Genomic DNA, 12,442 nt, shown 5'->3' on the forward strand with positions numbered 1-12,442 from the left:
TTATAGAGCTGTTTTTTTTTTTTTTTTTGAGATGGAATCTCCCTCTGTCCCCCAGGCTGGAGTGAGCAGCGCAATCTCGGCTCACTGCAAGCTCCGCCTCCCGGGTTCACGCCATTCTCCTGCCTCAGCCTCCCGAGTAGCTGGGACTACAGGTGCCCGCCACCAAGCCTGGCTAATTTTTCTTTTTTTTTTTTTTTTTTTTTTTTGTATTTTTGGTAGAGACGGGGTTTCATGGTGTGTTAGCCAGGATGGTCTCAATCTCCTGACCTCATGATCCGCCTGCCTCGGCCTCCCCAAGTGCTGTGATTACAGGCGTGACCCACCGTGCCCGGCCTAGAGCTGTTTCTTGTTTTCACTTCTTAGTGTCTGTTCCCATGTGTGGCCAGCCTCTGGTTCATTTCTCTTAATGGCATTTTCCCTTCAGGGTACTTTTTAATTGTTCTTTCATATGTCATCCTAACATCTCAAGGATCCTAAGTTTTATGCCTCATGTTAAATTTCATGTTACCAGGAAGTATAGGTTTCTATCAGTCTTTATTTCGTAGATTAAAAAAAAAAAACTAAGAATGGCTTGAGATTTGTTCTTCATTGTGTTTTATATTTTAATAATACAATTCCTCAATTTTTATTTACTTGTAGGGTTCTGCTTAAAAAGCCCTAAGGAATCCTGAGTTTTCATGTTTAAGGAGTATTTGGTCTAGTTGCTAACTCAGATACCACAATGTCTCCTCCTGTTGCTGCCCCATCATTGCTAATGGTATTAGCTTAACAACACAGTATTCTGCTATAAACAAGGCAACAGCTTGGCATAGTAGAGAGAGCTCTGAATTGAGGAAATTGTGATTCTAAGAGACTTAGGCAATTTTCTAAGATTGCAGAACTACTGGCAGAGCCAATAGCAAAATACAGGTATTCTGTTTTCTATTCTGGTACATTTTCCTCTACATTACAATGTAAAATAAATGTTTTTGCTTTTTATAGATTGTTACTCTAACCTGACTAAAACACCACACTTTAGGAAATGTAAGAGTCTATTTAGATTACCTCGCTCAGCTTCCACAATCAAATTGTGATGGGACAAGAAACCCCCAAATTACTTATAGGGGACAAGAAACCACATGAACAGATGAACAGGACAGTAAGAAGTCAGGAAAGACTCACATAACCTTAAAGATGAAAAAGTCTTAAAGACAATGGAGGTCCCTTATCTAATCTTCCATCACAAGAGGGGTCTTCAGACATTTCTGACAGATTGGGTCCCTCTTGAATACTTTCAGAGAAATATTTTCCTATTTTGCAAGATGGCATGTTCTCTTTAAGAGAATTTTAACTTGTTAGAAAGTTCTTTCCTGACATGACGTGTCTCTTACATATTCATAGTAGAGTATAAAAATCACATGGTAACATGTTAAATATATTTGAATAGAAGATGTTCTGATCAAATTTTACAGATTCCCTATAAAATTTCAACAGATTTCTCTGGGCTGTTCTATTCCTAGTCTGCAGTAGCATCCCAAGCTCAGGCCTCTTTATTGCTACTCAACATCATCACTTATCCTTAAGAATGAAGGTTATGGGCCAGGCATGGTGGCTTATGCCTATAATCCTAGCACTTCAGGAGGCCGAAGCAGGAGGCCGAAGCAGGTGGATCACGAGGTCAGGAATTCAAGACCAGCCTGGTCAACATGGTGAAACCCTCTCTCTACTAAAAAAACACAAAAATTAGCTGGGTGTGGTGGCATGCGCCTGTAGTGCCAGCTACTCGGGAGGCTGAGGCAGGAGAATTGTTTGAACCTGGGAGGTGAAGGTTGCAGTGAGATCACACCACTATACTCCAGCCTGGTGAGAGTGAGACTCTGTCTTAAAAAAAAAAAAAAAAAAGCCGGGCGCGGTGGCTCAAGCCTGTAATCCCAGCACTTTGGGAGGCCGAGGCGGGCGGATCACAAGGTCAGGAGATCGAGACCACAGTGAAACCCCGTCTCTACTAAAAAAATACAAAAAATTAGCCGGGCGCGGTGGCGGGCGCCTGTAGTCCCAGCTACTCAGGAGGCTGAGGCAGGAGAATGGCGTGAAGCCGGGAGGCGGAGCTTGCAGTGAGCCGAGATCGCGCCACTGCACTCCAGCCTGGGCAACAGCGTGAGACTCCGTCTCAAAAAAAAAAAAAAAAAAAAAAAAAAAGAAGGTTATAAAATTATGAAAAGCTTAAACCAAATGAAAATTTCAAGAGGCATCAGAATTTTAGATGACAAATGGAACAAAACAAAAATTCAAACAGATTGTAATTTTGAATTAGTTCTAGAAGTTTGTCTTTTCATTCAAAACTAGTGAACAGAATTCAAACTATGAAATGCTATTATTGTCTTAAATTCAGTGTTCAGATAGTTCTATTTAAATATATATTAAATGCCAATTAAGAGTGAGGTGTTGTCCCGGATATCAGAGATCCAAAGATTAATAAAAACAACCCTTGCCTTCAAAAAGTATATTTCTATAGTCTAGTAAGACAGCCATATAAACAAAGAATTACAAAATACGAATCAGCATAAAATACAACATTAATAATATATTACAAGGTATGATAAAAGCTCCCTTGGGAGGTAGTAGGAGTTATCAATGAAAGTTTCTTGAAGGCAGTGTACCTAAGTTTTGAAAGATAAACAGGAATCTTTCAGGAAGACAGAGAAGAAAAGAAAATCTTGGCAAAGGGAACAGCATACAGAAAGCACAAGGATGTGAAAATAGTACAGTATATTCAATTTAACACACTGCTTCATTATAGAGTTCCATGAAGAAGCAATGAAGATTAAATTAGTAAGATTTTAGTTCATGAAGGGATTTGGTGTACCATGCAAATGAACATGAGCTTTATCTTACAGCTAACTGGCAAACTGTAGGATTATAGTCAGGGAAGGGATGGGACCGTATTTTCTTTTTAGAAAAGATGACACTTGGTGATGGGAGATGCTTAGCAGCTATTCACATGCTGCCTCTTCCTCACCATTTCTTAAGTCTTTATCAATCTGCCTGTTATACACGAGGTCTGATTCTAACTACTGGGGATACAGGAATAAACAACAAAGATTTTTCCTTCAAAAAGCTTAGTGGAAGAGATACTTATAAAGGTCTCAGCTTAAACGCCACTTCCTCAGAGATTTATTTGACTATACTATCTAAAAGTAGCTCTTTCTCCCCTAAAGTAGCTTTTACTTTGTTATACTCTATTATATTACCATGTTATTTTTCTAAATTTATCACAACTTATGATTATTTTATTTGTTCACTGTTTGTCTCTACCTTTAAGCCTAGCACAGTCTGATATCCGGTGGGTGGTCAAGAAGTACTTGATTGAAACAATGAAAAAAAGACACCCCACCCATATTTATAACTTAACTTCCTTAACGATTTATAGTTTTTGATGATGATGACGATGATGATGATAATGATTATTGCGACAGAGTTTCGCTCTTGTTGCCTAGGCTGGAATGCAACAGCATGATCTTGGCTTACTGCATCCTCTGCCTCCCAGGTTCAAGCAATTCTCCTGCCTCAGCCTCCTAAACAGCTGGGATTACAGGCATGCACCACCACACCCGGCTAATTCTGTACTTTTAGTAGAAATGGGGTTTCACCATGTTGGTCAGGCGGGTCTCAAACTCCTGACCTCAGGTGATCTACCTACCTCTGCCTCCCAAAGTGCTGGGATTATAGGCATGAGTCACCACGTCTGGCCCCAGTTTTTGCTTTTTAGACCCAATCTATTCCCCTAGACCTGGATCTCCAAGCACTGTTCTAACCTCTGAGATGACTGAATCCTCCTAACAAAAGCTGTGAGTTTGGTGTTTTATTAGCACCAACCTCTGAGCTGACAGGATCCTCCTAACAAAGCTGTGAGCTTGGTATCACGTTAGCACCAAACTCACAGCTCTGTAATTGCTTATATAGGCCTACCTCAGTCAGCACACTGTAAGCTCAGTGGCAAAGAGAATCTTAAATTCCTGTTCTTAGTTGTCCCTGGAGCTTAGCTTAGCTGGCCCATGAAGATTTAATAATTAGTTCATTTAATAATTATTGAAAATCTATTATGTGCCAGAGAGTGTGGGAGGGGATCTAGTGAAGAATGCAATGTAAATATCCCTGCCCTCACAAAATTTAAAACTTAATAATGTGATGCATATTAGTAAACAGGCAATTACAATACCAGATGATAAGTTCTCTGACAGGGCAAATGAAGCATGCCACAGCAAGGTCACTGGATACAGGCTTGGGCAGACAGATGACCTTACAGGAGTAGAGGAGAATGAAGGAGAAGTTGATGTGAAGGCTTAAGCTCTGGGCTGAATGCGAAATGGATGCAATATGCTAGAACAACCACCAAAAAAATAATAATAATAACATTTTGATGGTACTTATTAGGTGCTAAGCATTCTTCTGAGCTCTTTATATACACTATTAACTCCACATAGTATCTATTAGTAATTACATAGATTATCAACTTGCTCAATTCTTACAGCTATCCTATGAGGTGGGTACTAATATCACCCTCACTTTACAGAGGAGGGACCAACTAAGGAAAGTCTCCAAAGTCACACAGTTAACACAGAGAGTACGTTGCAGAGGTACGAGCTGAACCTGAGCAGTGTTAGTCCAGAGTCTGTGTGGTGCTGTTGTTGTTGCTGTCTGAGACAGGGTCTCACTCTGCTGCCTGGGCTGGAGTGCAGTGGCATGATCACAGCTCACTGCAGGCTCAACCTCCCCGGGCTCAGTGATCCTCCCACCTCAGCCTCCCGAGTAGCTGGGACTACAGGTGCACACCACCATGCCCAGCTAATTGTTTTATTCTTTGTAGAGACGGGGTTTGCTACATTGCCAAGGCTGTTGTCAAAGTCCAGGACTAAAGCAATCCACCTGCCTGCCTCGGCCTTCCAAAGTGCTGGATTATAGGCATGAGCCACCACGCCCGGCCTGCTTTCTTAACCTCTACAGTATACTGCTTCTCAAAAGTACTACCAATTATTTTTCTTATTCTATTTCTTATTTCCTGTAATGAGAATTATTTACTTTTTACACATGCGATGTTTTCAATAGTCATCACTACTAGTAATTGATTAAACAAAATTAAGTCCTTTTCAATTTCAAGATTAAGAAATGGATGATAGTTTGTAACATAACTTTAAGGGTTGACTAATTAGTAACAAATGCCTGATGAATATATGTGAAGCAACACTGAAGTCTGACTTATGGTTTACTTTACCTTTTAAAACAAAAGCATCTAATAGAAAAAGCAGGCAAAAAACTGTATGGCATTACTTGCTAATGTTAAATGTATATTTACTAGTTCTATTCCTAGGCATCTACCCAAAATAACTACATATATATTATCCAAGAGACATGCACTAGAACGTTTGCAGCAGCCCTACTTGTAACAGCTCGAAGCTGGAGGCTACCCACATGCTCATTAACAGTAGACCGAGTAAATAGTGTTACATACAACTGAATACTAAACAATAATTAGAATGATCTTCAACTATACGTAACACAGATGAATCTTACAAATAGAATGTTAATGAAAGAAGCCACATACACACATATGACTATGACATACACATACACACCATACACACACTACTACAAAACTCCATTTATATTTAGTACAAAAGACAGGCAAAACTAATCTATGCTGTTAGAAGGCAAGAGAGTGGCTTCTTATGAAGTGGATGACTGAAAGGAAGCATCGGGGGTTGATGGGGTTCTGGTAATGTTCTGTTTCTTGAATTGAGTAGTAGTTGCACAGGTGTGTACACATATGCGTACTTTTTGTATATATGTTCTTCACCGCAAAGTTAAATAGAAGTTGATACTATTTTTAAACATATGGTCTATAATTTTTAATGATTTTGATAAATTTAACACAAAGGGAAACGATTACATTATCATCATCATCTAATATTTGAGTCCTAACAATGTGGCAGGTAAACTACTATTTTAAAAGCTCATGCCAGGCATGGTGGCTCACGCCTGTAATCCCAGCACTTTGGGAGGCTGAAGCGGGTGGATCACCTGAGGCCAGGAGTTCAAGACCGGCCTGACCAACATGGGGAAATCCGTCTCTATAAAAACACAAAAATTAGCTAGGCATGGTGGTGCGTGCCTGTAATCCCAGCTACTCAGGAGGCTGAGGCAGGAGAATCGCTTGAACCTGGGAGGCGGAGGTTGCAGTGAGCCAAGATCATGCCATTGTACTCCAGCCTGGGTGACAAGAGCGAAACTCCATCTCAATAAATAAATAGATAGATAGATAGATAGATAGATAGATAGATAGATAGATAGATAGATGCATGTTTTAACTGAATAAATCTCACAATCTTTACAAACATCCTACGGAGACAGGCACAATTGTTAGCTCCATTTTTTGGTAAGAAAACTGCAGCTTGGAGAGATTAAATTGTTAGAGCAAAAGATCAAACTCAGACAACTCTAACTCTAGAGAATATATTCTTAACCACCTTGCTATATGAAATTTTCAGTGAAGGAAGAATTCAGTCAGCTATGGCGAGGTAAGAGAGACATACTGGTCATAAAACCTACTCCACATAAATGTTTACCTATATTATTTTCCAAATGGAACCTCCAATTAGAAGAAACACTAGTCATATTAAAGTAAGCAATAGCCTAGACAATTTGTTTCCATCACAAAACTTTCTTTAATTGCAGCATATCTGTTCACGCCTGAGAAAATATAAATGTTGAGAGTTTCTAAAAATAAACTCTACTTTCCTAACTCAATTCCGTTCCTTAAGACTTTTTATTTCAGTAATAGAAAGTATATCTTTAAGAAAACATAGCATGGCAGAAAAGTAGTAAGCATTTCTATACTGCTGAACTTTTACTATGCTATGTCAGTGGACTGTATCTGAGAACAGGCTGATGACTCACATTCACAGTACAGAGCAACCAAGCAGTTTTATGAATGGAAACAGAACACATGCATTATGTAAAGTTTTAACAAAGGTAACACAAGGGAAAAAAAATCCATAATCAGTTAAAACATTTGGTAATTTACCAACATTAAATTTACCTCTTTGGAGGGGGAAGCGGGAGATGTGAAAATTGTCATCCAATAGGACCATACAAACATAACAAAGAACAGATGGAAAGCCACAAGGTAAACAACGGTCTTTCCTGGTAAATAAAAACAAATAACAGTTCATTGAATCCAGGTGAAAACAGCAAAAGGCATTACATTAAAACACAATAATTGGGTCAGGAGGCCGAATCCAATAAACAAATTAAAATGTACTGAAACATCAAATATATAAACTTTACTTGCATGAGGAAACATTACTAGATATGAAGAAATACTCTGTTCCTATATTTAAGGATTATCAGTCTGGTTTATAAGATGAGATTTAAGATGAGATTTGATTATATTAGATTGCTGAAGATTTAAGCTAAAACACTTTCTTCACTCACTATATTTCAAGTTCTCCAAAAGTTCATCTTAAATGACTTAAAATTATTTAAAACAGAATCTATTACTATGAACATTAAATCCAAGGAACTGTCAACTGAAAGTAAATAAAATAAGTTACCATCACCATAAATGATGAATACATCTGAATAACTCATTCCCTGTATTGTTCAGAAAAAGTACCCTAAATTTCATTCCCGTTCAATACAGGCTAACAAGAAAAAGTTTTGGCCATTTTGAATATCTAACATAACTATTTCCCAAGTAGATTAATGTAACATTCCAACATCTCTATCTCCAAATATTGTCACTGATATAATTTTAAGCTTTTTGTTGTATTCTACATATTTGAAAGAAGTAGTACTGATTTCTTTAAGAAGCAAGATCTACCAGATGCTTAAACTCTTTTTCAGTTTGTAATGCAGCACCATAAACCCACTGAAGATAATAAATATAGACAAGTCTGAAATTCTACTCATTTTTAAACTTCAGATAAAATGCTACTCCTTCCACAAAGGTCTTTTCTGTTACTTTCAGAATTCATTACTTCTTCATACTGCACTCTCCAAATAATTTGCTTAGATTTCAATTACCTATTTCAGTAAAGCTAGCTGCTTAATACTGATGAGCTAATACACGCAAAACACTTAGAAGAATGCCTGGCACACAATAAATCCTCAATAAATACTGACTATTAATATTATTACTTAGTCTTATCCAGGCATTTTAATTATTTTCTCCAAAATTTGGTCCTTTTTGTGCATTCCCTATATCAGTGTTTCTCAATTTTAAGAAGTGAAAAAGTATTCACTGGTCTGCACTGAAAAAAAAAAAAAGAACGTAATGAAGCTTTTGTAAAAGCTAACATGTATTCAGTTTGAAGTACTCTCCTTCCTTCGGTCTGAGGTTTATTTTCCCTTATGTTTCTGGTTTAAAAAGTGCTTGTTCTTTTCAAATAAAATAATAATAATAATTTGACAACCCTGTTGCAACCCAACCTTTTCTTTTGAAATTGTACTGGGTTCATGCCTGATCTCAGAGAACAGAAACTCCAGTCACACAGCTGACCAATGCAGAAACCCAGGCCTGAAACGACTCCTCGTATCTCACAGCTTATCCGTGCAAATGCTACTAATTCTAGCTCCTAAAATTTCTCTCCAAGTGAACTCATTATTATTATTTTCATTATTTTTCAAAAATTTCAATAATTATCATTATTTTCACTGTCGGTGCATAGTTCATAAATTGGTGCCTATGTTCTTTGGATTGCTGCAAGAGCCAATTGGCCTCCTTGCTTCCAATCCATCTCAGTGGCTGATGTAAAATATGTTGCTCGTAGTTTCTTTCCCTCTTGGCTGCGGAATTCCTAAGAAATAATTGCAACCTCATTACCAATGCATCCTAGTAAAACCATGGGACTACTCAGTCACCATAACCGACTATAGGTACTCAAATCACCACTCCTATGTACCAAAGCCAACTAGAAGGCACTATAATCTATGCCTTATTTCTAACCCTCACAGTAAGTCTTCTAAGGTATCATTCCAGTTTACAGATGTAAGCAGTGAGGCTCAGAGAATTTAATACTTTGTCCAACGTCACTTAGTTATTAAATGATGAAGCCAGAATTCAAACCCATATCTGTTTGACAAAAATCCAAGGTTCTTTTCACTATGTCCTAGCTAAAATTACAGTTTCCTCCACGTTTCCAACCATCATCTTAATGGTCATATTCTACTTCTAAGCAAGTATCTGATGCCAAGATAAAATTGTAACCGTAACTTCCTTTTATTTTAAAATGTGCTCTTTTTGCTTCCACTAACATTGATCGTCATGCGCATTAAAAACTGGTTTTTCAAAATCTGCTTTCTCTATCCTGTCAGTTCCCTTCAGGTTGAACCCCACGGTGTACCCAATGGACTCAATATCATTGCTTTGGCCAGGTGCTGTGGCTAGCGCCTGTATTCCCAGCACTTTGGGAGGCTGGGGTGGGCAGATCACTTGAGGTCAGGAGTTCAAGACCAGCCTGGCCAACATGATAGAACCCCATCTCTACTAATACAAAAAATTAGCTGGGCGTGGTGGTGCACACTTGTAATCTCAGCTACGTGTAGGCTGACGTGGGAGGATCGCCCAAACCTGGGAGGCAAAGGTTACAGTGAGCTGAGATCGTGCCACCGCACTCTAGCCTGAGCAACAGAGCGAGACTCCATCTCAAAAAAAAAAAAGAAAGAAAAAGAAAAAATACATATTATATATATGTATTTTTACATATTATATATAATTGCTTCATTTGTTTTTCCTTTGGAAAAGCGTGCAAGAACTTAGTTTCCTACTGTTACGATAACACTGAGACCATTTAACAACCCTGCAATGTTATCTTCACTTTGCTTACTTCCTTTATAAATATTTTTGCCTAGACTCCATATTAAATCAAGCTTGCTGTTCCTCATCTATACACTATTGTGTAACTTTGAGATAGATGGTAACTTTGAGATACTTTAAATGTAAAAACAATATACTCTTCATAGTTTTAAAAACATTTAACATGATTTCAGAATATTTCTTTTCTTCATGAAAACAAAACAAAATGGTTTTGCTTAAAAATATATCCTGTTAAAAAATAGATAAAATAAAGCTCTTAACACAAGACCTAGAATATAGTAAGTACTTAAAAGATGGTATTATTAAATTATAATGAGTAAAGAATAACAGAAAACAATGCTTTTCACTAAATTCAAATTAATGTGATTATCAATAGGCAAACTTCTGGTTACATATACCTGCTATTGGTTACAATAGAGGAAGTAAAATCATAGTTAACCGAGAAAATTAAATCAAAGTTGAAAGAAAAACCTGAAACCTATATACCAAACTCTGTGTTCAAAAGTTCAAAAATCACCTGTAACTGAATTTAAAAACAAACAAGCTAACAGCAGCAATAACTTAAGACTGTATTGAAAGATTCTTTGGCCAGGCAATGTGGCTCATGCCTGTAATCCCAGCACCCCGGGAGACTGAGGCGGGCAGATCACGAGGTCAGGAGATTGAGACCATCCTGACTAACACAGTAAAACCCCGTCTCTACTAAAAAATAAAAATAAAAAAAATTAGCTGGGTATGGTGGCGGGCACCTGTAGTCCCAGCTACTCGGGAGGCTGAGGCAGGAGAATGGCGTGAACCCGGGAGGCGGAGCTTACAGTGAGCTGAGATCACCACTGCACTCCAGCCTGGGCAACAGAACGAGACTCCATCTCAAAAAAAAAAAAAAAAAAAAAAAAAGACTCTTTGAGAGACATGGTAAAAATTGCCCCAAGAGATAATGATATAAGTTAAAAGTTATTTTATAAGAACTTCTAAATTCTTTGCTTTCTGTATCTGTGCTTCCAACATACAGGAAACATTTTTGATTTAAAGAAAGAAAATAAGCAAACTGAGTCTGCATTTATTCTGTTACTGAGAAATTAAATTTAAAGGTAATTTAAGATTTACATACTTAATGCCTAATTATCTCCAGTAAGAGGAATTACTATATATTAATAATTTCTAACTGTTCAAGTATTTTAGAAATCCTCTGGAGTTTTGCATGTCCAATTAAATTCTGTTTAAATTTAATCTCATCAGACTTATGACATATGCTTTTATCTCAGTGAAATTTTGAGAAATGATTTTTCCCTCTAGGCACTGTCTTTTTTACTTAGTTGTTATAAAAACTTTAGCTTCCTTAAACTGGTAATGCAATTTACAAATTTACATTCTTGTTATTTTCTTAAATATCTGTGCATTGTAAAGTGTGATTTTAACAAATGCCTAAACGAGAACCATCAATAAAATTCAGACATCGTGAAAGCAGAATTGTCTCCTCAACCTAGCTAGCTAGAACTCATATTTTTAAAAATCCAAATAAAAAGTTTTGAAGAACATACGTGACAGAAATATTTATATAAATACACAAAGAAGTTTGGGTACTAGGTGCTGTACAAAATAATGGCTACTTTAATTTACATAAATAACACAAAATGAGAATACATGAAATGTTTTGGTCTGGAAATAACCCCATTACTAGATCTTGTTTTAATTACTTAAAATTTAAAGATAGGGATTTTATTTCTAAAAAACAAAAACACACGTATTCATCAATAAATAAAAAGTCTGTTCCAATTAAAATATCTTTAAGCATTTAACTTAAATTGAAACTAAAAGTGTCTTACCATTTTCTTCATTTCCAAAAATAGTAACTAGAATAGAAGAAAAAACAGTGAATAAATATACTTTAAACATTTTGTATGTAAGTTTTATTTCAGGTTGAATATTCATCTTAATATCATTTTCAAAAAAATAAAATTTAGTTATAAATTGTAGACACTAATGCAAAGTCAAAATTGCACTAAAAAAACTCCAAAACCATTAAAATGCTAAAATTCAAATTCTTTATCATTAACACTACAGTCACACCAAATGTTTTCAGAACTTTATTAATTTTAAGTGTATCAACATGGTTATAGCTGCAATGTTTTCTTTAGCTCTTTCCTTAATGATATCTGCAGAATGAATAGAACTGTCCTCTATGACCCTCATAACTTATTTATTAGTCTGTAATGTACTCTTATCAACCTCTTTGTGAATCTATGCTCAAGACAAATGCATTTTTTCTAAAGAAAAAAGTAGAAGAACTTACCCTAATTTTTAGTGTTTTATTTTTCTCTGAATAATCAAATACTGAAGAAGTCAGACCATGCACAGAAAACGTAATTCAGTGTCTACCTCTCTTATGTTTTCTTCCATCTTATATCACTCTTGTGATGAATAAAGCCAACGACCACTTCAGTCTACCAAGACTGAAACCCTGGGAACTGCTATCTACTCTTTCTTTCTGGATAATCCAATGGCCTCGAGTCATGTTGGTTCTACTACCTAAGTCTGTTTATAATCTGTCACCTATTCTCCAATCCCTTCCCACTGCCTTCCTCAAAT

The 12,442-nt window shown here is 36.7% G+C and overlaps 1 protein-coding gene across 6 annotated transcripts in view; it reads right to left on the reverse strand.

The window, feature by feature from the left end:
• Positions 1-12,442, reverse strand: part of ZDHHC20 (zinc finger DHHC-type palmitoyltransferase 20) — an 89,659-nt gene that overhangs the window by 45,593 nt on the left and 31,624 nt on the right. For all 6 annotated transcript variants that reach the window (XM_050766495.1, XM_050766498.1, XM_050766496.1 and 3 more), the window contains exons 2-3: positions 11,680-11,706; positions 7,076-7,179 (exon numbers count right to left, since the gene is read on the reverse strand). In XM_050766495.1, the coding sequence (XP_050622452.1) occupies positions 7,076-7,179; positions 11,680-11,706 (131 nt within the window). The remainder of the gene's footprint in view (positions 1-7,075; positions 7,180-11,679; positions 11,707-12,442) is intronic.

This window comes from Macaca thibetana, chromosome 17 (genome assembly GCF_024542745.1).
Source record: "Macaca thibetana thibetana isolate TM-01 chromosome 17, ASM2454274v1, whole genome shotgun sequence".
NCBI lineage: Eukaryota > Metazoa > Chordata > Mammalia > Primates > Cercopithecidae > Macaca > Macaca thibetana.